Source organism: Lepisosteus platostomus, chromosome 2, assembly GCF_059453375.1.
Source record: "Lepisosteus platostomus isolate fLepPlt1 chromosome 2, fLepPlt1.hap1, whole genome shotgun sequence".
Taxonomy (NCBI): domain Eukaryota; kingdom Metazoa; phylum Chordata; class Actinopteri; order Semionotiformes; family Lepisosteidae; genus Lepisosteus; species Lepisosteus platostomus.
The window spans coordinates 28546321-28572882 of record NC_142612.1 but is presented as its reverse complement, the minus strand read 5'-3'; the positions used below and the strand labels follow the sequence as shown (position 1 = coordinate 28572882).

Here is a 26562-nt window from a genome sequence, read left to right as displayed (position 1 = left end):
TCTAGTCTCACAAGAAGACACACTGATCAGCAACAAATTCACAAAGTTATCATCAGGAAAAATTACAATCCTTTTTGTCCGAGACCTTCAGACTTGGACCACCATATCAATTGTTTATTTGTGCCCAGAAGCCAGCCTATTGCTCTGCACATCTGCACCACTCTCACTGATGTACATCAGAATGATCTACAGGAACCTGCCATTCATAGTTAAAAAGGCCACATTCACCCGACCTCACCCCAAATGAGGTGATGTAGTGCGCGTGCAAAACTCAATTAAGTGTATGAATGATCTGTTAAAACATTCTTCCTGACCTGTGAAGTGTATCTCATTGATTCAACTCATAAGTTTATTTTACTTACTGGATTATCAGCTATATAAAGGTGTAATTTAATTAGTTTCAGTCTTTGAATCTGTTGCCATATCTCAGGTGTGTGCAGAAACTCAGCAAAACTGCAGAGTACCGCATTCCGGTAGATGTGAAATACAGTCTTATGTTAAAGTATGCCAATTTAGTTATATTCTAAATTTACTATTATCTTTCTTGGCTGCTTTATTTACATATTTCTGAGTCATATTAAAGTCCAGACTGAATCTGATACTATTTTTTATTAGCATTCAGTCCAGTTTATGAAATCTAGCAGAAAGAGTTTGCTGTGCTTTGTAAAAGGTGCTGCTCCAGCAACATGCAAAAACCCTGAAAAACCTTTTGTCTCAGGAACAAAAAATACAGTTAATATGCATAGAAGAAGACACAAAACAAAATGTACAAAGCCAGAAATGTTGTAACAAAAAGTAAAATGGAACTCCACTGTAATTTTTAAACTAGGCAAATTCAAAACTGTCATTCCTAAGTCATCATTATTCTGACTTGGTCTCTTCTCTTTCAATCAGGTTTACTGTGTGTTGTCACTGCAAATAAAATGATCTAAATATAGATTCAACCAAACGCTGTGCCCATTGGTTGCTATTCTGCTATGCTTCAATAAATGATGAGGCATATGTGCATCTCTTGCTGGGAGCTAAGTATGATTAAAGGCACTATTTAAATCCTCTCATTTACACTTATCCACCATTGAGAGGTCATTATTGATAAAGCTTCCCACTTACCCAAAAAAAACTCCAGTGGGTTGTATTGTGGCCTTCATTTTTAGTACTTTGTGGGCCAACAGTAGATGAATTTGACTTTTCACAGCCTTGTATTGTTTGTGCCTCAGGGGTAGGTGTAAATAAAAGGCTCAAAGTTAAGATAGAGGTTTTGAAAGCGACTGATAAAGAGTAGTTCCTGTTCTTCCTGTTGCTTCATTTCTTGTCTTGCATTCGGGATTCAACTACTATTGTGGTTTGATTGTAGATTTTTCTGTGTTTTCTTGTGTACTAGTAGGTTTGTGTGTAAAGTGTATGCTGAGCCCCTAGAGGTGTAAGTGTTGGAAATATGGTTTGTGTGAGGGTTCTGATATGTGACGAAACTATTTTCAACATATTGAAGGTGTAGTGAACTTCAACCATAATATACCCTAGTCCCACATTCTTTATTATTACATTTTTCTCCATATAGTCATATAGAAGAACATTTTGAGAATCTAGTGAGTGATCTGTCTTGACAAACACTTCTGTAATTTAAGGCTGAGAATAAGAATTGAACCTCATCCTAAGCACTGCATAGACCATGTGTCTGTTTTTCAGATTCTTCATGTTAGCTGTGCCTTTTTCTTAAGCATTCTTGTGCAGTGAGATAACTGTTTCTAATTGTATTTGAATCACGAGACTATACCGCAACTCTTAGGTAGCACTGTGGATTACTGCTTGGAGCTTAGGACTTGTAACTGGCACGGTATGGGTTCAAATGTCAGAAAGCTGCTGTTTGTTTCCTTGAGCATGGTACAATACTTCACTTATATTGCTGCAGATGTGGAAATTGTTTTAAATTTGTTGTCTTGAAAAAAACATTAGTAAAATGTAATGATGAAGTTACTTAAGACCATTTAAACTTCTCTTTTAATTTTTGTTACTTTTGTATTGATTTGCAAAAATGTCTTAATTGCCAGCAGCATATCACCCTGCAACTCACAACTGGCAGCCCACTGAAGCTAAGCAGGTGTGAGCCTGGTCAGTACCTGGATGGGAGACCTCCTGGGGAAAAACTAAGGTTGCTGCTGGAAGAGGTGTTAGTGGGGCCAGCAGGGGGTGCTCACCCTGCGGTCCACGTGGGTCCTAATGCCCCAGTATAGTGACGGGGACACTATACTGTAAACAGGTGCCGTCCTTTGGATGAGACGTAAAACCGAGGTCCTGACTCTCTGTGCTCATTAAAAATCCCAGGGCATTTCTCGAAAAGAGTAGGGGTGTAACCCCGGCGTCCTGGCCAAATTTCCCATTGGCACTTACCAATCATGGCCTCTTAATAATCCCCCTCTATGAATTGGCTTCATTACTCTGCTCTCCTCCCCACTGATAGCTGATGTGTGGTGAGCGTTCTGGCGCATTATGGCTGCCGTCGCATCATCCAGGTGGGGCTGCACATTGGTGGTGGTGGAGGGGAGTCCCCATTACCTGTAAAGCGCTTTGAGTGGAGTGTCCAGAAAAGCGCTATATAAGTGTAAGCAATTATTATTATTATTATTATTATTATTATTATTATTATTATTAATTACATTTTGACACAGTGATAAACAACAACTACAGCTTAATGCATCTGTTCTCATACTACAATATGGCATATTTTTGAAGATATTTAAAACAATATAAATATAAATTGAAAATGACTTTTATTTTGTTGAGAAGTATTTTATTATGTGTATATCTGTAACAGTTTGTAAGGGTGCAGAACTAATTAACTCCATATCAGTCCATTGGGAATTTAAACAGCCATCATGTCAGAGATTTGTTTTCTGAAGCTCTTTAAAAGCAGTGATTACTGTTTTAATTTATCAAAAATGTTAAGTTGGAATATTTCAAATATTAAAGATTTGTTTTCAAACAGCATGTTAAGAATTGACGTAAAATGTGCCTGTGATTTCCCATTAGATTGGTTACACTGGATTGACTTCATAGGGTAAATATTCAAGAGTGATTACGTTTTTGACAGACTTTTAGAATTACGCTCTTTCTTGGACTGGCATCTTCTAATTACATTTGTCAGAAAAGACCGTTCTAAGTTAAACATCTAAAACTGGTGTTGAAATTTGGCCCGTGGATGTATCTGGCTCGCTAAGCTCATTTGGCTGGTGTCTGTTATGTTCAGTCTGATGAGTTCAATTAGTGCTTGACTGAGTGTGCATGAAGCTATTAAGAAAAAGGGGATGGATGGACAAACAAAAAACACAACCCTTCTAAGTAATACCATGTAATGGTTGTGACTGGTATTTCAATACTTTATGGTATGTGTGCCCTGTGTGAAGTACATTTAAATAAAATCTGATGTGTCATTGCAAATGAGTTTAAACACTGATAAAAAGCCCTTCATTAGGTTACTGTTAGATTTAGACATCCCAGAATATGTGGAATTTCCAGGATTAAAGACATAATTATCCCCTCTCTCATTAAATGTATACAAATGATCTGATGCATTATCAATGTACTGTGTTTTTACAGTGCATATCGTGAAATATTCAGCTAAGATATTGATAGAAACTTACTGAAATTTATGAGAATTGTCATTAAGTTTGCACATTACACAGTTTTTTGAAACACTGTGTTTTGCCCGGCCACATGGCGTCGCATACACTGAGAACTCTGGGTCCTTTGCTCGCGGATTCCCAGGCCCAGAGTCTCCGTCACAAACCTGCCACGGTCCTGCTTGGGATCCCTCGACGAGCCCTTCGCCCGCGGTTACCCAGGCCTCACGCTGATCACTCACTAGCTAGGAGCCGCCCTGGGACTTTCTGGTCTGCCGCTAGCCACAGGCACCCTCACCTGACGCCACCAGGCTGGGTCTCGCACACAAACTACAACCTGAGTCTCTTCTGACACCTCACTCTCGTGCCAAGATTCAACACACTGTCCCTCACATACACACAACCTCTCTGGCATCTCAGGTGGTGTACTTGCGGCTCCTCACATACATCGAACCTGTGCCCAGCCAGCGGCCAGATGGACCCAACCCTACTCTCTTCCCTGATACCTTGTATCACCTGGGGCAGGGTCCCTCTGGTTGGGATATGGGCAAGGACACCATTTTCAGCTATGGCTGCACACATAGTGATTTTGCCACCACATTGGCCTGCAGTATTCACTGTGGCTCTTTCACCCACAAGGTTTTTGCCAGATTGGTATGTTTTTTGGTAAGTTAAACCCAGTTTCATCCACGCATATCAATGTATGTTGAGTTTCATTTTCCTCTAGCTCCATTACTCTCTGTGAAAGACAGAATACAGTACACAGTTGATTATAAAACTGTTCAGTTTACTGTAATCTCACAATTACTGTAGAGTTAAAAATGTCTCAATATTGTTTTATATTATTAATTAACAACACCACTCTGGTCAGACCTTATTGGAATACTGTATATTGGTATTGCATCTCTTTCACCTTGTCACTCTTCTTCTCAAAAGGAACTTCATATAATTGCCTCACGTACACCTGGTTTCTTCTAAGGTCTCGGTTAGTGGTCGAGGGGCTCACTGAATTTGTAACGAAATGTGGCATAATCCTGGTTAACTGCACTCCAAATCTCCCAGAGACAAATGCTATTGTTCGCAACAACCATTTTAACAACAGTCCTTTCCCCTTCTGGAGTCTTTCTCCATGTTCTTAATCCATTATTTATTGACATTAATTAGCTGATAATGTAACATTTGTATTTTAACATGGAATAATCATTGAATAATTTTGCAGGTGCAGTTTTCAATGTGCAAAGTAAGGTTGACAGCACATGGAATTGGTTGCTTTTAACTCCGAACAGATAAATTCATTTAGTTTCACAAGACTTTCCTTATTGACATATGTGTCAATTGCTGCAATTTGAATGTATGCATTTGCTAAAATGTGCTTTTCATTTGCATTTTGTGTGAAAGCAATCTTGGTAGTGTTTTTCAAAATATGCTGCTGCTGTGGGGTTTGCATTTACCGTTTTGAACTTGTATGTATCACTTGAGAAAATGTGTTAAAGCAATTGAGAAAAACTATAATTTTGTTAATACCGTCCATTGCTCCAAATAATCTTCCTTCCTGATGCCTTTAATGACAGTGGCTATCAATAGAGTTTTGGTGTTGGTACATACGAGAAGATTTTTGCTTAATTGTGTTTCATTCTTCATACCACTGTCTGTTATCCTCACAAATGGCACTTATAGCTTAGTTCCTTGGTGGATAACTACTGTATCTTTAGGCTGCTTATGTTGGACATTCCTCATTTCCTTTTACTTTATTGGAAATATTATGTTAGTATACAGAACTTTTATAAGATTTTTGTTTTTGTGCTATAATGTAAGCTGGTCTGATGATAATACTGTTCATATTTTTAACGTGTCAGGGGCATTCCAGTTATACCATATGAGTTACACATAGCCATATAGCATTATGTACACCACTCAGTTCAATTAGAGATCAGTTTTTAGTTCGGGCTTTGGAAACAAAAAAAATCATAGTCTTATAGATAGAACTATCCTTTGTCTGAGTGGAGACTTGGTAGAAGATGCCCAAATAGCAATAATAATTTAAGCTGAGAGGTGACTGGCAAGTCTAAAAGATGGTAAATAGAGGTATATTAGGGGTTCAGCCATCATAATATTCTTTCTCTGTCTCCAGAACTGAAGAAGCAAGAGTGTCCCGAGTGAGTGCCACCTTTCTGCAGGCCAAAGCTCCAGTAATTTGGGTCTACTCTTTGAGTACTGAAACTTAAAAGGTATTTTTGAGTACTGAAGAGACAGTAAATGTAATGGAAAAGGGCTGTGTTTTTTATTTTTCTGAGGGAAATTTTAATACCTTCTAATACCTGCAGAGTTTGTATCTCTGGGATACACCTGTTTTAGAGGAAGTTTCCTCCAGTTTTAGATATCAGACTGTCCTCTGAACAGTCAGTTTGATATGTAGAAACTGATATTACTGCCCTAAACAACAGTGTCTCAGTTTGCATTAGGGTTCTTTGTAGGGACGGGTGAGTGTAGCTTTGGACTGTAGAAGGCCTGGACTTAGGCACTTACAGTCTTTGTAAAGTGTGTTTTTTGTGTTTATTTTGTAAAATACTGTACACAAACCTTTTTCTCTCCTGTGTATTACTCTGCCATTAAACTGCGCCATAAACAAAGAAAAATTGTGGCCATAATGACCGTCATTGCTGACTGTCATGCACATTTAATCAAGTTTATTTATTTTTTATATTTATCAAAATTGTCATTAGAGCTTGTTTACTTCAAATGCTGTGTCTTTGATGCAGTCATTCAACACCTCATTGGGTTTAGCCTGTTCACAGCAACAGTGAGTATCTTCAGGGGCACAACATTGCTGGTAAGATCAACCACCAGTACCTCACGAAGGATGGGAGAAACTCATTGATGATGAAACTCAAGCACTTGACTAAAGAAGGCGTGAAAATGGATTGGAATATGTCCATTGTTAGTGGCAGGATAGCGTAGCCAGATATCATGTTTTTTTGCCCAGAAGAAAGAGCTAGCATTACTAGTCTCAAAGAACTGGTAAATAAGATAAAGCTTATTGCAGATCTCAATCATGAGATGAAGAATATGTGTGTAAATACCATGGTCATTGTGTTGAATAGTCTGATTCCTAAGGTACTGAAACAGAGCTTACTTCAGGTGCAGGCTCCAGGGAAATTGGAACAGTTAGTGACAGAAAGACAGTTTTTCGTGAAAGAGAGAACACTCTGTAAAATGATGGGGTTGTGCAGAATGTGCCATTAATTGACAAATGCGCCATTTGCTGCAATGCTTTAGATTCGAGATTCAAACCTGCTGTTACGATGCAAAGCCACGTTGTTCTGTCAATACAACATATGGTAGAAAACATAGTTGTAGTTAATAGTATGATAGTTGTTTGTATCTGAACAAAATGGGTACCAGTGGGCTTGATACAAGGATCTATAGAGATTTTGTAGAACATTTAAGCTACTGTAGAATGGAAAGGGGGAAGAATACAGTCAGTTTTTACAAAGGAACAATGTGGTGAAGATATAAAGAGAACCAAAGGTAAAATTTAAAAATAATGGGACTAGGTAGTTAGGTTCTCATTCCTAGATGCCAGGAGTATTGGGAACACAGTGCAAGAACAAGGAACTAGTGGATCAGCATGTGGAATTGCAGCAAAATACCAATGGTGAGTACCCAGCAATCTGGAAAGACAGGAATTATGGAAGAGCTGGAGGGTGTATTACTAAACATTGAACACAGACCTCAGGCACAAGACTAATCTAAAAGGATTAGTAGTCTCAAAATCTGTATGGGTTGGTTTAAAATTGAAGGACAATAGTTCTCCAAAAGATTTAGGAATGTGCTGTGGACAACAGATATTTAGTATTCATATTTTAAGTTAAATCAAGGATGTGTATGTAAAGCAAAATATTTTATGATATACAATTTTGATATTCCTGCAGCAGCAGAAGTTGAAGACATTAGACGCAGCTAATGGCTGGTTTCTTATACTTCAAAGAGGGAATGTCTGTATTGGTCTAGGCTTTTTAAGTTTACATTCAGTTATTAAGTAGAAAACAGGTGATAAAACAATAGAATTTGTAATTATAACAATTTTTTAGTTATACTTTGAAGCTGTAGGGGGAGTGTCCAAAACGGAAGTTTGTAATTGCAGGTATTTAGCTAATAGAATGAAACAATTTCAGAGAAAAAAAAGTGGAATAGTTATGGAAACATGTAATCGCTACATATGGGAACAATAGAGAATGTTCTTGAAGCACAGAACTGATTTATCTACAGCTGGAAAGTAGGGGCCCAAATGAATTAATAATGCAATTAAAATATATAATAAATAAAAAAGCCCTTATAAAATAAATAAAAAATAACAGCATGTCATGTTGTGGTTAAACAAAATTAAGTACAATGATTTACATTTGCCAAAAGGATATTAGAAAAGTTGACAAAACAATGTTACTTGAATTACTTGACTATTAATACATTTTAATAAAAGCTAAAATATTTTTTCAGTATTTTGACAGCAACAGAACAATAAAGAATGTATTGTCTAAGAGATAATGGGAAAATTTAGATGAGGAATGGGATATGGCTCATGGATTAAAAATTAATATTTTTTTCAGGTGTATATGAAGCAAGAAATTGACAACATGCAGCAGGCAGTTTTAAAATGCTGTATTAAATGGTACTGTAATCTCATAGATGAGACAGAGATGTTAGAGGTATAAGAAACACTTAAATTGGGCAAATCCTGGTGGTATTCTGCCAGTTGCATCTTAGTAAGCAAGAGATTAACAAACTAACTCTTCCGTGGTCACTCATATTTGTCTGGGAAAGTGTTAATGCAGCTCTATCCATAAACACACTGACAAAACTGAACCAGGTATTAATTACTAGTCAGTATTCTGTTACTTTTAAGTTTATAAAAAAAATGGTCATCTGAGCTAAACTACTACTATGGTAGGGAGTTGTCAGAAAACAATTCAGTAAAGGTATGTCTTGCAAATTAACTTGTTAGAATAATTTGAACTTGCAATAGCAGTAATGGATGAGAGCATTCGATATGGTATATAGGTGATATCAGAAGGGTTTTGAGTACTTAGTGTAAACTAGGAATTTTATGTTTTTATTGTAAACTACTGTATGTGAAACCCTTTTTCTTTAGATTAAGTACTGTGGGAATATAGAACAAGCTTCTCAGCCATGTTGTTGAAGCCAATATCCTAGCTTCTTTCAAGAAACAGTAGGGTGAGATACTTGGATCTTTAGTTATAGAAAACAAATGATTGTGATTCCTTATGTTATTTTATTATAAACGCTTTGAAAGGGTATATTTTGCAACTTATTTTAAATTATGACCGTTATAATAATAGCTTGTAAATACTGTCGATCATTTACAAGAACCTAAGGGCAAGAACAAGGAAAGTAGAATCAATTTAAAGTATTTTAATTGTGTTGCACACCTATTATGGCCATACACAAGGAGTGTTACAACAGAATCACCTCTAATAGAATTGTCTGCTTTAAAAAGAGATTGTACCTGTTAATAAATGACGTTTGAGAGAGAAACAAACACTTGTTTGTTTTAGAAATGTTCTTCAAAAACCTTACAAGCTCGATAATCTTCAGTCTAAATTGTGAAGTACAATTTTTATAGAGCCATAATGAGATTTTTCTTGTGGAAAGTTTGTGAAACTTCCTGTTTGTGATAAGTAATTTTGGTTTAATGCCTGGTTTCTTGCTAGGTCCTGGGACCATTTGAAGAGAAAGAAGAATTGCATCCGGAAGATTTTCATTTGCTAGAAAAGATAACACTGAGCACATCAGCAGAGAAAGTCAAAGTAAAAATCAAGCAGATGAATTGGAAAGGGAAACAGTATGTTGATGTTTTTACTTAATTTTCTGAGAAATGACTGGTACTTCCCCATCCATTAAATCCCAAGTATTATTACAAAATAATATGTAATCACTTTCCTGTACTTAATCCAACTATACAGGGAGATCTTCAAATTTCTAAAATATCTTTAGATTTTTTTTATAGTATGTATGTTTTTTCGGTCAGTTATACATGCTGGTCTTGGAATTTTAACTCCAGGATGCCTGTGGTTTGTAGGCAATATTGTACTTATTTAATGTTTTTGAAACTGCACTTGTTTTAAAATATTTATATATATATTTAAAAATATATTGTGTTTTTAAATATTCAGTTTTAAAAATTTTCAATTCTGCTTTATTTTCTGTAAAAAAAAAATCTTGGCAATGTTTGCATTAGGACATTGTATTAGACAAAATAAGAATAGTTTGAGAAGTGTATACGTTTGCATTATTTGCTTTAAGTTTTTCTGTGTGTGCATATTTGTTTCAGTTACTTAACACATTAAATAATATGTAAGTGCATTCAGTTCAAGTACACAGTTTGGTAATCAGTCTTTTTTTTCTGTGCAGGGCAAGTGATTTCGTTATGAAAGTTGATGCTCTTCTGACTTCAGCTCACAAGGGAGAATCCAGGAAAGATATCCGGTTTAATAAAGATGAACTGAGGTAAGTCCGATTATTACAGATGCGGCAAACCTACAGAATCCCATTTCTGTTGTACAGCTTTGTTCTCTGAGCTACACAGTCCAGTCCATCAGAGGGCCATCACCCAAGCGGACACATGGAGAAAATACAAACTACATACAGAAAAAAGCACCCCATGAATTGAACCCAGGGCCACAGAGCTGTGATTGCTGCAATGCAAACCACTGCATCCCAGTGACGCCCTTCATTTTTCACGTTATGCTAATAACCTTTTTTTAAATGTATTGAAAAATGCAGTGGGTAGCTAATAAATTTCTAATCATTAGAGTCTGGAAAAAATGAGTTCATTTATAGGATGTAACTACAGTGGCCCTGAAGTGCAAAAGACAAGCAAATAAAAAAAAAGATGCATTGCAAATAAAAAGAGGTGCTGCAAACTGAAAAGGGGTGACAAAAGCTAAAAAATGTGGACCTTCAAATTTACAATCTAAAAAGAGTCAACATGCTAGCTGAAAAGAGTGTACAGTATGTGCAATCAACAAATGTGAATTTAAAGGTGAAGACTCATAATCTTATAAAATAATGTACACATATTCTAAAAAGCAAGGGTGTGAAAACTAAAAGAGAGCATGCAAAGCAAAAAGAGTGTCGGAATTAGGTTGGTATGGTTTTGACGGTGATATAAGGTGATGTAAGGAGTAACCTGCATATGCATAACAGAAATTTATAAGACTAGAAAGTGTAGGCTGCTGCTTTGATTTTTTTTAATAACCAACTACAGAAAGTAGTTTTTTCTTGAGGCAGGATAATTCAGGATTTTCTCAAGTTATATCTAGATAAACTTAACTCGATAATTGAGTTCATGTTAATTCCATTTCAAGAAAACCCAGGTTTAATTTATCTGGTTTAAACAGCCTGATGTAAGTTCATGCTGCACTTAAGTAGACAACGAGGGGCGAGCAATGTCAATTAAACCACGGCAAAAGAACAGACATCTTAATTCATTGACCATGAATAATGACTATTTTTTAGATTGCCTATATATACTCTATTTTTTGTCTAGATGTTAAAATCTGCTGTAATGGCAAGGAGTTGTACTGTAGCCTCTGCAAAAGCCAGAGAAGACACCTGGCAAAGAATCGACTATCATTTTTAGCAGTAACTAGCAGTTATATATGCATTTACAATAGTTGGACCATAACGGCGAAGACTTGGCAGAGGGCTAGGACAAAATACATAAATATCATCCACAGTGGTACAGTACTATACAGTGTAGTGCAATGCTCTGAAGGAAAATGTTCCCTAATTTTCGCCAAACAAGAAGAAGCACAGCTGTGTATGACTGGAGAAGAAGGAATCATCATCATAAACAATAAATAATGTATTCGTTTATTGGGATATTGTCTTTTTTTCCAACATTTTTGTTGTGTGAATCAGTAGGTTTGAAGTAGTACACAGTAGGTGAGGCTTCCCCTACCCCCATGTTGCAGAAAGTCTTAAGCCAGGTAAAAACTAAAAGTCTATGTTTTATTCTTTAATTCGACATTGATGCTGTGCTGATTTCCTATTAAAAAAAAATCAGAATCAGCCTCGATTGGCCTTCTGGAGAACCTTTCATATTAGGAAATGCTGCAAGAAAAGTTTAGGTCAGGGTGCATAGCTTCAGGGAACATAAGCTTCATTTACAGTGGGTAGAATTAAATTTGATAATGTTACCAGTTATTTAATGAAATCCCTGATCGATATTATTCACTAATGTGTGGTCAAGAAAGGTTATGAATGTACAAAAAAAACAGTTTTGGTACAAACACCACTATATTGTACGACATATTGTCATTTTACTAAATTGCTTGAAGTTGCCAACACAGTAAAAAAAGACACCAGTCACAGGGAATCGCAGCCCTATAAACAGAATTGGAATTCTTTTAATGCTTGGCTGTGATGAGCAGTATTAACAATTAATGGGCCTAAATGTATGGGCTTAACAGACCATCAATGTGAAGTATATGCTGTCTGCTGAAACGGTATCTTTCAAATAAAAATTATCGGCAAACTGTAAACTGCCAGCATAGCTGGATCCCTGGAGAAAGGTGACATCATTTTTTGCAGGGAACTGATTGGTCTGTGAGTCAAGCTCTTAACCTCAAAGTCAGGTCAAGTTTAAATTAACCTTCCCAGAAGCATCTTAAGAATTGAGAATATGTTGCTAGAGTTATTTAACCAGATGCAGTTTGGTCTTATTTCACTTTGTTTTTTATTTGCTTGTCTTTTGCACTTCAGTGCCACTAGCTCTTCAAACTAGTGCATATGTGAAAAATGTCCACCTAAAACTCTACCTGCAAACTATTTTTCTCTCTTTACTGAGTTGTAAAAATAACCCACAAGAAAGAGCTAATTATACTCCACAATTTCCACAATTTCACCCAGTTTATTACAGTATTTATTGTAAATAGCTGACTGTAAGGCACACATGTGTAAATCTACTGAAATTCTGTTTTTCCTTTGTTTTTCCAGTGTAGTTCAGATACCCCCCAGAGAAGATGAAGTGTTCTATCATGTTGTGGCCATTGTCGACCCAGTGAGCAGGGAGGCGCAGAAGATGTCATCTCTGTTAATTGTAAGAAGAGATCTTAGTATTGTTGTTTGATATAGCATCTGTTGAGGTGTGATTCTCTTGCAATTAAATCCAAATGAATTATCCCACCTGCTTTATAAAGAGAAGTCACCTTTCAGGAGTTTTTTCTCCCAAATGACACTGTCAAACACTGAATAGATCAGTTCACTAAAGAGGCTGTAAGCTTAATAAACTTAAAAAAATAATTAGTAGTTGTGTGTTGCCTACTTTTTTGGAACAGATACTCTAAATGCTGTCTATTGTTTTGATACTTGGTTAAGTTATAGGTTCTTTTCCAAGCTCTGTCAGTGCTTTTGATCTACTTATTTTTGTCTTTAAGCTCTTGCCTGTTTCGAAGAATAGGGCATATTCTGTTATTAAGTGCTTCAAAATCATTACATTTGGCTCCTCTACTTGGTCAAGAAGCACAACCCACTGCCTGTATGTTCTGTGTTAGTGGCATTGAAGTTTTCATGCATGAAATACTGGACTGTGATCAGTGTATACCATAGACATTAAGTGCAGCCCCCTGTAAGTGAATCTGATTTTGGAATCCCCCTAATTACACACCAGTTAGCTCAGATTAGATGTAAGGTTTGGCACTGACGTATAGTGTTCATATCATGCAATAGAATCCATAGTATTCTAGTTCATTATTTTGGCTTGCAAATGGGTGTTGGTGCATAATAAGACCTGTAAACATTTCTTATTTGCCAGCATGCAAACTAAACAGTTTTGAGTCTAATTGCAAGCAAGTGGAATTCACTTTGATGATGAGGTAACGTGCACGACAATGGGAAATCACTGAGCATGAGCAGCAGGGCAAGCTAGTATTTGCACAGTAGCCGTGTCACACTGACACTCACCTGCCATTCAACTCCAGTTTCCATGGTAATTAATTCACAGATGTCTTGTACCACCTGGAGGCAATTATTCACCATGCCCACCTCAGGTAGTTCAGGACTACATAAGCTGTGATCTGGCAGTACTTGGGAACTCTGTCATTGAGCTCACTACATCTCTAGCTGCTCCCTGAGTTCCCAAGTTCTCTCTGTGTTTGCTTCCTGTATCCTGGGCCCTTGACTTCTTTCTCTCAGTTCTCCTCTGAAGTTTGCACTATGTCCCTTGGTTTTAACGTTTGCTTGTCCCCATTCACGGCTCTGGACTGTGTTTGCCTGGACCATGCTTGCCTGTGTTTACCTTCATTGCGCCTGTCTATCTCCACTGCCAGCTACTAAAGCACCTTGCTGTCTTCTCACGCTGCTGTTGTTCTGTTTACAGTTGTTTCTCTGCCTGCTGCTGGGTTTATTAAGCAAAAACCTGTTACTGCTTTATTATCTACAGCAGCAACATATTACACCCATTTTCTTCATTACTGTCAAATTCTGTGAGCTACCAAAACTGGTAGCTTAAGAAAACATGAGATTTAGACTGGCAAAATACATATACAGTATGTGTCCTTACAGTATATGAGTCTCTTGCCTTTTATGTTATTGGTAATGGCATTTATATGGGAACAAAAAATACTGTACTAGTAAATTATGCAAGAATTAAAAGGATTTACGACAATAAGATTTAAGGAAATATTTTATCTCTCTGTTTTAAGTACCATTTGCATTGGTTTTAGTAGAGGAATATGGTCTAGACACAATAGGAAATTATCATTATTGCATCTAGAAAGGTTACTCTTAAAGAAACTAATTTATTTTATTTTCTGTGAAATAACTGGATTGCTTTCTCCATGTTTCTCTAGGTGCTCAGTCAAGTGATCAATATGAAGCTGCAGGTATTTATGAACTGCAAGTCTAAGCTTTCAGAGATGCCTCTGAAGGGGTAAGCAGTGAAATATAATTAAACTCCTGTTTATGTGTGTGGACACCCAGGGGTCAGAGATATTTTTACACAAGTCTCTGCTTTGACTGAACAAAAACCAATAACTTGTAGTAAAAATGCTTGCTAGCTGTATATTAACTTTTTATTGTTGTAGGGCTCTTTTATACATTGTTTGCTAGAACCTGCTTTTAGCCAGATTGGGTGAGAGAACCAAAGGTCAGAGGGGCACTAAATGTTTGTAAAAATTATGTATATTATATATACTGTATGTAACAGAGCCCATTCAGTGCTATTCTATTACTTACAGATATGGTAGCTTATACTGTATGCTTTACACTTTCAATGCCAAGCTATAGAAATTCAGGGGTATCAAGTCTTTTTGTATATACTGTAGTTAAGAGCCTTAAATATTTAGTAAGTGGTGTTCATTTTCCATGTTCATCATCATAGCGCAATCACTGGGTGGAAAAAAATATCGATCACTAAATATAAAATGTCCATCCTTTGATCTCATGAACATAAAAAAGAAAGGTATCTAGCTACTAGCTTCTGACTTTCACAATAGACCCACTATTATCTAACAATTCCTCTCACTTTATTTTCCAGCTTCTACCGTTTTGTACTGGAGCCTGACGTATCTTTTCTATCTAATAACTCCCTGTCTCCTGGCCCAGTGGCCAAATTTGTGGAGATGCCAGAATCTCCTCTTTTCACCCTGAACATGATAACACCTGAGAGCTGGCTGGTGGAGTCCGTACGAAGCTTATATGACCTGGATAACATTCACCTACAGGAGGTATGATAAAAAAAAACAAATTAAAACAACATTTTGTCAAGGCCTTGGAAAACTGGCTTATATGTATACATTCATATTTTTGTTTAAATGTAGCAAATTATGGATGTACAGCTATTGCAAACTGGAACAACATGAGCCAAGATCAGCCAAGACTTTTACTACTGTAAATTCACAAGTTCAGACCTGGACTGTACCTTTCCTGATACTCAGTGCATAAATTTTTCTTATTCATACTGTCTCAGCAGTGGCACAGTGGTTAGTATTGCTTTCTCACAGAGCTGAGGCCCTGGGTTCAGTTACTGGGGTGCTCTTTGCATGGAGTTTATATGGGTTTCCTCCAGGTTCTCTGATTTCTTCCCACAATCCAAAGAAGTGCTGGTAGGTTTAAGGACTAATAGGCCCCTGTGTCAATGTGTGCATGTGTGTGTGTGTGTGCCCTGCTATGGACTGGTGCCTTTTCCAGGGTGTATTCTGCCTTGCACTTGTTGCCTGCTGGGATAGGCTCCGGCTCCCCTGTGACTGTGTTTTGGATAAGAGCCTTAGAAATATACCTTAGGTAACATAATTATGTTGGTTATCATTTGTCATCAACATGATTAAACAACTCAGAGTCTATAAGCGTGTGTGGGCACCATAGTAAGCAATTAAAGCTCAACATTTACGATGGTTGCTTTGTACCAGGTTGTACAGTACTGTAAAAGTCTGTCCTATTCTTCTCGTGGAGCTCTAGGAGCCGCATGTCATCATAGCTCATCCCACAAATGGTCTGATGACAAGTCTGATGATTAGATTGTAGCAAGTCTCCCAGATCATGGTCTGTCATTGACAGATGAGTCTGGGCCATTGCGTCTTGTCAGGTTATATATTTCTGGCTGTAAACGCACAGAGAGCACATGACTACTATGACTTAATATGGCCTGCAGCATACTGATGGCGTTAAGGTGTTTTCTTGATTCATGAAGCATAATGGTAACTTTATGTATTTGTCTTCCATGTTTTGCTGTTTTAAATGTAGGGTATTTAAGCAGCAGTACTCGAAATTCAAATATTCAGTCATGTTCAGTAAATTAATCAAAATGATGCCTAAACATTTAAAAAATAAACATACATGTATAAATATTTTTATGTGTTTTCTTTGATGTTCATTGTATCTTACTGTTTTGCCAGCTAAATGGATTTGTAACAGCAGAATATGAACTGGAGTACCTGCTGCTTGAAGGGCACTGCTTTGATATCACTACTGGACAGCCCCCACGAGGTTTGCAGTTCACTCTGGGGACGAAGACTGACCTTCTTATGCAAGACACCATAGTAATGGCTAATCTGGTATGTTTTTCTTTCTATAAGCTTGTCCTGTGTTAAGTGAAATGCAGACATATAGAAGGTTTTACCTGTCGGGAAAACCCAAACATACCCTATGACATTTTTATTCAGACAGAAGTCTTTCTGCTTTGTTATAAGCATATTGTATTTCAAAACAGTACAAAAGGAAACCGAGAAATGAGAAAGGAACAACCATGCAAATAAGAGATCCTTTACCCACTCTAAAAAGAACAGAAAGCCATTTGACTGCATTTCATACTGTAGTTCACATGGCATCAGTAAGAATTTTCAATACCTTATTAGTTTCTTTTTATTTTAGTTATTTGGAAGAGCTTTCGAATGCTGTCATTTGATCAGGTGTCAGTGTTAACAGGCAGGGGTTGTGTGGGACGAGACAAGAAGTATCTAAATAGAATAAGACCTTGTTAAAATCATACTCTCTGAAGAGACAGAGTGAAAATGCTCAGTTTTTTATACATTTGATATACTGACATTTATTAAAGCTAAATCACCTTATTACTGGAAACTAAGCAACTAACATGGACTGTTACGTCCCCGTGTGTGTCTGTATGTTAGTTTTTTTTCACTTCCTCTATTCAGCTTGTGTTAGTCTTCTTGTACTTTCGTTTGTTTGTATTATCCTTAATTTCGCCATTACCTTGCCCAAACATGTTATTTCAACCTCTGTGCTCTTTTGTACCTTATTCCTTTTGTCTACTCTTGTTTTCCCTTATTTGTATTCTTAGTTCAATTGTGTATTTGTTTGAACTTTTGTGTAAAGGGTTAGTTAAGGTTGTCGGGTACATTTGTGCACACGTAGTTGGTCTTTGTGTTTAGAAACACTAGTTTAGGGCAGGTTAGTGCCTTTTGTCTTGTATGTTTTTCGTAGTTAGTGAAGGTTAGCCAGGGCATTAGAAGACGCCGAAGACCGGGTGTTTTGGGTTTTGTTTTGATAGCTAGGTCAGCTTTCCCTCACTTTATTAGCCCGCTCCATTTTGTTAGTTATTTTCTTTCCTTCGGCACTGCTCAAGTTCCTTTTCCCTGTGTGTTATTGTGTCCTGTATATGTACCAGTTACTTATTCACTTTAAAATAAATCACTGTTGCACCAAACATTTTGTCACAATTCCTAAGTCCCTCACCAGAAAACCACCTGCATCCAAATCCATCTTAAAAGTTACACCCCTTTACCCCTAGACTCTTGGGGTCATAACACGGACCAATTTCCCTTTTCTCATTTGTAAGCATTACTGTAGGTACTGGATAAAATGTACCATTGCCTTGAGATTTGCAAATGGTTCTGAAACCAGTAAGTCATGACTTACTGGTTTAAGTTTAAACTTTAAGTCATGACTTTTAATTTGTATTTTGCTCATTATAGTTAAGATAGTATATGATGTTCACTTTCCTAAACATTCCTAAACATTGGTGGAAATTATGTTTATGACGATAACATGACACTAACATTGGGAAACCTTGTGATGATATACAGAAAACACTGATAGCTTGACCGTATTTATTTCAATCTAATCACTCTGGTGGTGGTACTGGGGTACTGTAAAATATGACTGTAGTAGTTCCAAATCTGAGCTATATTGGTCAATCAGGCCAGTGCTTTTCTTGGGTTCCGTGGTGTTAAGCAAATGATAGATCACTATAGCGCATCATCTTATAAAAAGTGCTAGGGATCCTGACACTGGCTGGTTGTGATGTGTGTGCACGGTAGTGTAGGAAAGTACTTGTCTTTTCAGTGGACTCCAGAGCAATCTAGAAAAGTCAGCAACCCTATGGTATATGGTGTTGTCAAAAGTTGTACTTTACATTTAATCCAGTTTCTTCTGAGTGGGTCTATGGCATCATCTAAGTGACAACAAATGAAAGAGCTGTGATTTATTTTTAACAGGGATACTTTCAGCTGAAAGCCAACCCAGGTGCCTGGACCTTGAGGTTACGTAAAGGCAGGTCAGAAGACATCTATCAAATACTTGCGTGAGTATAATCATTTTGTTGATTCCAAGTTTGTATTATTGGTATAATGAAATGTCAGTGTGATAAAGTTGTTTTTGTAACATCTGTGTTTTGAGAATTACATGGTCATCCTGTTTGAAAAACAGGAGCTGCTCGGAGTGCTGTCAACAGTCTTGCATGCTTATTAGATTGGAAGGTGAAAGTTTTCTTTAAGGGCAAAAAAATAAGGCAGAAACAAGAAATGTCAGCAGAATTCCTCGCGGACTTGATTACCAGTCATATGGATGCTTTGGTATTCCCTCCAAAAAAGCTTTAAACAATAGAGAGAAAGGGATTAAATATATATCTGCTGCCCTGGTAAGATTTATACATCTGAATAAAAAATGACCATTACTTCATCAATCAAATCCTGAGGTGCCCCCTCTCTCCATGGATAATACCATCTGCTGCAAAGAGAAGATGATATTCACAGTACCTTTTCATTCATGTGATCTACACCTTTTGTGGACACTTTTTTGATTCATTAGGCAGGGCATGGTTGTCTGTAGTATCACACGTTCTGCTTTCAGCTCTTTTTAATACTTTTTGTGGTATGGTAACCAAAATAGAATGCAATAAAGATCTTACTAGTCTGTTGTAAGCTCAAGCATTACATGGAGTTTCAATCCAAGGATACCTTTTGTGAAATTACTCAAGCATGTATTTATCTTTTTTATTGTCTTCCCATTTTGTCTTGATGAAGAATAACACATATAAGAATCAACATTAACACGCAGATCCCTTCCACAAGTAGTTTCCTGAAGCCATGCACATTTTTACTTGTATTTATAAAAATGAATACATTTTTTTGTGTTTGATCATATAAGCAGTGGTCCTTCAAATGTTCTTAGTTGGATGTAATTGCATGACTAGAATTTTTAATTGCTGATCATATTATGTATAAAGTTACGTATTAAGTTCATAATGGTAGCCATCTGACAAATGTTTTCATGTAAATATGTCTAATGTCAGGTACGCACTGTAGTACCAGTGAGAACTGTCACCTTACTTATTTGGTTTTTATTGGGGTTATATAGGTGTAGAAACAAAAGGGCATGTTTCTTCACTTTTCTTGCAGTTTGTAAATACAGTAATTAAAATATATAAATGAGTATGTCATCTCATCCTGTGTTTGGGAGATGCCATTGTGAACAGTAATGAAAGCTACAGCAAGTGATTTTTCCAATGTAAGAGTATGTGTACTGTGGCCTAGGTTTGCAGTACACAGTACGAAAATATAAGACATGGTCTGTGAATACCTGCAATAACAATGGGATTCAGTCTGTGTATGGCTATGAACTTTTTGAGTCATGTCAAAAATGATGCCCTTGGCATATGTCAACATTTTCAAAAGGAAAAAGAAATGAAAGTTAACAAATACATGTCTTGCAGCTTTTATCAGAGGTGGATCTTTAGAATCTTTATGGCAACCGCTCCACACTTTTACAGGGATATTGAGTTTCTTTCTGCTATGATGTGAACATAGCCAGTGGGGGGAGCGATGTCATTGAAAGTTGCTCAATACTAATGCCAGTGTCACCTACCAGACGAAAGCACAAAATCTCTATGGTAACGGAATTCAAGAACAAAAACAGTGATCATTGTGCCATCCTCAAGGTCTGCGCACGAGTAGGAGGTTTTCTGCATTTCCAGCGTTGTGTAATGACACAGAAGGGAAAACAGAATGTCAGTCAAAATGAATACAGCAACATTTTCATAGCATTGCTGTGAGTGCTTTCCTAACCACTGCGGACATGGGCTTATCAATAAAATATTGTCCGAAAACCATTAGTCTTTATCTGGTAAAAACACTGTACATACGGTAAAACTTGAGCACTTTACACACATCTTGAATCTGGTGAGGAAATTAAACTTTACATGTACTATTTTGTAGAGCTTAAAATCTGCTTGCTGAAAATCAGAAGATTGGTCCTCCTTTATAATTTAACTTACTCCAGACAGAAACCCTCATCATATTTATCTTCTGTGTTATTTTCTTTTCTTGGCCTTTGGACAGAGTGCTGGTACTGTAGTGTTTTTATAGAAGTATCATCATCGTAAAATTATTATTATTATTATTATTATTATTATTATTATTATTATTATTATTGTTGTTGTTATGATTCTTTTTCCTGGGTATTTGCAGGAACAAACCATATTTCATTCAATAAGGAACTTTACAATGTCACAGGCAGCCTGTTACTAATTACTACAGCTAATTAATCAGAGTAATATAGTAAAACTGATGTTAGAACATAATCTAGTGAAATACGAAACATCAGAGTAAGATATGCAGTAGCAGAAACTCAAGAACAGATTATGTAAAAGGTAAGCGTGTTCAAGTGAAAGGAAAAGCAAGTCATGATCGTTTCTTTAGACTCCATAGTAAAAACTGGAGGTGCTTCTGTAGCAGGTGTGAAGCAGTGGAGTGCTGATGAGGAATTCCTGCTGTGAGGGGAGACTGAGCGTAAGTGTCACAGGTGCAGTGAGAGAAGATGGGCTTTGAGAAGGTGCTGAAAGGTGATCAGGAATAAAGTACTCCTGGTGCCTACAAGCTTTTTACACCACAGAAGAGGGAATGAGTAGAATGATAGATAGAAGAGGGAAGGTGAGGCAGCACTAGGTGGTTAGCTGTGATGATTGTTCTTGGATTTCTTGCTGTGCTTCCTGATCTCATTGCAGACTGTGTCTAATCAAGGGATTTGTCAGGCGTGTTTTAACCTATGGGGCAAAATGTCAGCACAGACAGTCTCTGCTTGGTCTCATCAGTCACCCTATCATTCAGGGTGAAATCAGACAAATCCAGATCACCATGTCCAGGGATTCATTCCTCAGGTTACCCAGCTGAGAGGTGAACTCAGTAGGACTTGCACTGGCAATCCCTTGACTCACTTTACATGTAATACAGCAGGCAAATCAGATCACCCGTGTCAGTACAGTCCAGCTAATTTAAAAATGGTAACTTTATTATGAAGATGAAAGTGTTTTACTGTACAAGAAATGATGAGAATGAATTTTAAGGTGTTATTTACAAATTACTAAATAAGCTGTGACAATGAGCATGAATCATTCAATTAACATACTAAAATAAAACTTTTGTAACTTTTACTTCTTATCTAGCAAGGTCAAGGCTGTTACAGCAACTGTCTTCCTCAAGCTATACCTTAACACAGGGTTTGAAGATGCGCAGTTCTGAGTTCTACCAAGATCATCTCAGGCATCAAGATTTATCTGTTCTCTCTTTCAGGTAAAGCTAAAAGGCAGTGTCGTTATTCACTTTGGCAGTGACATTATTCATATGGTTAGCACTGGCCTTCTCTAGTTATAGGGCAAATCAAAAACAGAAAAAAAACTTTCTCACTACAGCTGCCTGTCCGGTGGGCTTCACTGTTACTGCCTTAGTGTGACAGGGATGAATGAGACATGAGTCGTCCCTTGAGGTAGGAAAGAAATTGATATCCTAAGCTTTTACGCTTTGGCCAAATGGTTTAAGTGTGTGGGGAAAAAAAAAAAACTTAAATAACAACAGCAAAAAAAAACGTCTAATACCTGTCAGTCTAAAACATACTGCACTGTGCCGGGTGAAGAGAAACATTTGTCATTGTGATAAGGTTAATTCTCCACATTTAGTAACTTTTGAAGGTGTCCAAGCCTTTTGAACAGTGGTTGCATATACAGTAGTATTACTTATGACTGACTTTAAAGGTTAGTCTTCATAAATGGAAACTGGCATAAAAAAATCCACCCTTACACAAATGGTCTGTGAAGCAGTTAATGGACATACTGCGCTAAGGCCCTAACGTAAGAATATAAACTGCAAAAGAAAGGGGGTCTTTTGGCCCATAATGGTCAGTTAGACAAATTCAGGACCCGAGAACTGTGAGACAGGAGCACTGACCACCATGCTGCAACAGAACCGTCCTGAGGGCTTTGTCATTGTTTCGTCATTGTTCCTGGTATGGCAAAATTAAATCTGAGTGGGAATCTTTAGTGTTGCATTTCACCATCTGTTAATCTGTGTTCATTTTGGGAATATCACAAGTATCTTTCATCCTCCTGTGTAACATTGCTCATTTAGAATCCTATGGCTTTGCCTGTCTGATGTTGAAATATTTAAACTTGCAATTTAACCAAGATTGCGCTACTGTAACACCATACTTCAGTCTCTGCTGTGGTACTAAATAGTCTTTAGTATTTAGTTTAGTTGAGAGTTCTGCATATCAGGTAGAGTACTCATTAAAAATCTGCCTCAGCACATATCTCCCATATTGTGTGTAAATTATATTGGCTCCATGTGATGATAAGACTGAGCTTGGTAAGGTTCTCTTGCTTATGTATCAGGGACTGAACAGTATAACTCCAGGTTATTGTAAGGTGTTATTGCTTGGGTGTAGTCCAATACATAATCTGTGTTCTGCTGCTTCAGGCCTTCTTAACCTACTATTGACCATATTCTTAACTATGGGAGATAGAGCCATCTCTTGTGCACAATGTCTGTGAAATTCACTGCCCAAATCCATTAAACTGTGATGGTCAAAATTATTTAAACTTGCTTGAAGACCTAGTTTTATGTAAAAATGTTTATAGTGTTTTTTCTGCAGAAATTGACATACTTTCTCCCCTTCCTTTCATTTGACTTCTGTTATGTGTATTATGCACATTATTGTACAGTGATTTAAGCGCTTTTAAATAAAAGTATATTATTATTAGTGTAGGGTTGCACAAAATGCAATTATCCAATGGTTTGAGATAAATCCAAAGTCATTAGTCCTGTTCTCACAGCTGCAATCATATGCAATAGTTAAGATTACCTCAGGAAATCTCTTCTCTGCTCATTAGTCATTAGCATTGCTGTCACGCAGCACAGGGGCCCGGGGTTCCATTCAGCACCTGAAATGCTATCAACAAGGAGTTTTTTATGTTCTTCTTGTGTTCACATGAGTTTTCTCTGGGTGCTCTGGTTTCCTCCACCAAAGACAGACTTGTGTGTTATTTGGCTTCTGGGAAAATTGACCTTCGAATGTGTGTGTCTGTGTGTACACACTGAGATGGACTGGTCTTCCATACTGGGTGTGCCCTGCCTTGTGCCCATTCCTAGCCGGGATAAGCTCTGGATAGGCCCCGCAACCCTGAATTACAAGAAGTTAGAAAATGGATGAAAAAAGATAATCAAGTAATGTAATAACTATAATATAACATTCTGATAAGGGCACCATTGCTTAAGTGCGTGCTGTTGGCAACGATGTGATCAGTGCTTCCCTGGATCCTGTGGTGGTGCTTTTGTTAATTTGGATAATTCTCAGGAGTGTGAACAGAATGTCTAAATTCAGTCTCCTTTAATTGGAATTTGCAGTAGCTTCAACCGCGGAGGGAATGCTACTTGGTTATATTTTTAAAGAAAACTCCTGACAGTTTTATTAGTTAATAAGAGTGCATACCTGGATTGTGACTCATTACATTATATGTGACTGTATAAGTGAACATATCTCAGAAACCCTCAATTACCTGCACCAATCGCAGTGTAAACTTTGACAGACCTAGATTATAAACCTCTGAGTAAACCATCTGATTTATGGAACTAGTAGCAAAGAAGGGTTCAAGTCCATTTCACAATTCAAAAACCTAATTTTTTTTCAGTTGTACTGCTTGTTGTCTGAAAGGTGTTTTTTTTTTATATTTGACAATTGCCAGTGATTGTTAATGCAAAATAATGGAATGAGAATAAAATGATTCTGGAGTGAATAACAAAGGAAAAGCTAGTAATTTAGCAATTTTACTCTTTTTTTGCAGAAAACCCTGTTCTCATGTTTTTTAACAAAACATTTGAGCATGAATCGTCATTTAGAACATCATTTAGAAGAAAGAGAAGTACATTGAAGATTTAAAAAAGTCAGAATTCAATTCCAATTAGTGGTTAATAGAACTTACATAAAACATAAGGTGTTCGGCTGAGACAAGGCCATTCTGCCAGTCTCACGTTTGGTTGTTAGAAGCAAATTGTTCTCAGAATCTTATCTAGCCATTTCTTTAAAAATGCCACGATACTTTTGACAACATGGCTGGATAGATTGTTTCATACCCCCACAGCCATATGGATAAGGAAGTGTCTCCTGTTCTTACTTTGAAATGAACAGTCCACTGTGTTGACTTTGTCATTGCATTTCAGGATTCTGAATTTCTAATACCATACTACACAAACTGTGATGACCGTTCATCTGGTAAAACCTTTTGTAACACAATGGAGCAATCAGTAAAACTTAATTTGAAGTTAATTTCAAAACATTTTAATGCATATGTTACAGTATGTATAATTAAACATTTGATTAATTAACATAAAGCTTTATAAACAGATTTGGTTGTCTGCAGTGTCAGAAAAAGGGAAAAATTGCTTAGAACCAGAGAACAGGAATTAAAGTTCAGTGGAAGGTTCATTCTATGAAGTAACAATGTATAATTTTCAGATATGAGCGACATGAGAGGGCGAAAAGGTCAATGTCTAAGATATCTTGTCAATCAGAAAAAGGTACCAAATGAGGAAAACTGTTTCTACTCGTTATTTTTCTGTAAAGCCAATTTTTTTTTTCTTTAATCTCTTGTCGCTTGGTTACCTTAATGAGTAACAGGTCTCAAAGCTAAGATTCAATTTAAAGCTTTTACAGAATAACAATGAGTTACTGTGTAAAACCATATTTAGAACAGTTTGTTGTGGTGCATTTGTAAGTACTGTTTGTGAGGAAAAGCATCACAGTGGTTCACTGTGGTGTCATGTAATATCTGCATAATTACACAGGGACTTGTTTAAAATTAACAGTAATTAACACTGTTTTAATTAACACTTAAAGCTTATTATTAGCAAGGTAAATTTAAAATCCAACTTTAACTTTTTTTACCGATTCGAAATCTGTTTCACGTTTTTCTCCTCATAGTAGCCATCATGTTCACACATTGCTGTCTTATCCGTTTGTAATGTTACTATTTGTATTTTATTTAAATTTTTAAATGCTAGTTATACGCAGTACATAACAGTATTTCGCAACATTTAACAGTACATAATTGTGTTTTTCACATTCCGAACCCTGTTACCGCCCACAGGGAAGAATGAGGAAGCTTGGGTAGACTTCCCCCATTCTACCCACCTTTGAGCTGTTCACCTTTTAACATGTAGCAGGCAACACAACCCTCCTGTGCTGAACTAGGAGGGTACAAAACACTGACCACCTAAACCCACCTGCACTCTGTGAATTGTGAGCCAGTGTGAACCATATGGGGAATCTCAGGGTATGGTCAGCTAGTGACATGATCCAGGCTCGAACCTGTGATCACTGAGCTCAACCGGCCCTCAGGTGAGCACCTAAACAGTTGAAGCATTCAGGAGGCCCCAGTGTTTCTCATTTCTGGATGCTACTAATTGTAATGAAGAAATGCATGTTCTGCACTTGCTGCAGCTCTGCCTTTAAAAACTGTTTGAGATTGCTTTGTAGGATGCATTGTGCCATGAAGGTCCCTTCTTAAAATATTAGACAAACATGTTTGCATCATTCTCAGAACATTGAGTTTGCAAATTCCTGAGCTTCAGAAAAGTATTTCACAGTAAAATGTGATGATTATTTTAAATTGCATAAAAGTATTCCTTTCATTTTTGAATGAAATAATTGACATAGCTGTTAGACGTTCTTATTGTTTCTGGAATGAGTTGTGCAATTTTAAAAATATTTTACATGCTACACAGTGCCGCATGACATTGACTTGCACACCATATTAAGGTTTGCTTTTACCTAGTCACTATAGTCTTGTAAAAGTCTGATTATCTGGTTGAGTGAGTTTAATGATATTCCACATGATAAAACCTTTAATCTTTTCTTCTATGAA

At 36.9% G+C, this 26562-nt stretch overlaps 1 protein-coding gene across 3 annotated transcripts in view; it reads left to right on the top strand.

The window, feature by feature from the left end:
• uggt2 (UDP-glucose glycoprotein glucosyltransferase 2) overlaps window positions 1–26562 on the top strand; it is a 92948-nt gene that overhangs the window by 50316 nt on the left and 16070 nt on the right. For all 3 annotated transcript variants that reach the window (XM_088603675.1, XM_088603667.1, XM_088603685.1), the window contains exons 24-30: window positions 9347–9477; window positions 10047–10142; window positions 12636–12738; window positions 14489–14568; window positions 15175–15364; window positions 16532–16690; window positions 18590–18675. In XM_088603675.1, coding sequence (XP_088459801.1) covers window positions 9347–9477; window positions 10047–10142; window positions 12636–12738; window positions 14489–14568; window positions 15175–15364; window positions 16532–16690; window positions 18590–18675 — 845 coding nt within the window. The remainder of the gene's footprint in view (window positions 1–9346; window positions 9478–10046; window positions 10143–12635; window positions 12739–14488; window positions 14569–15174; window positions 15365–16531; window positions 16691–18589; window positions 18676–26562) is intronic.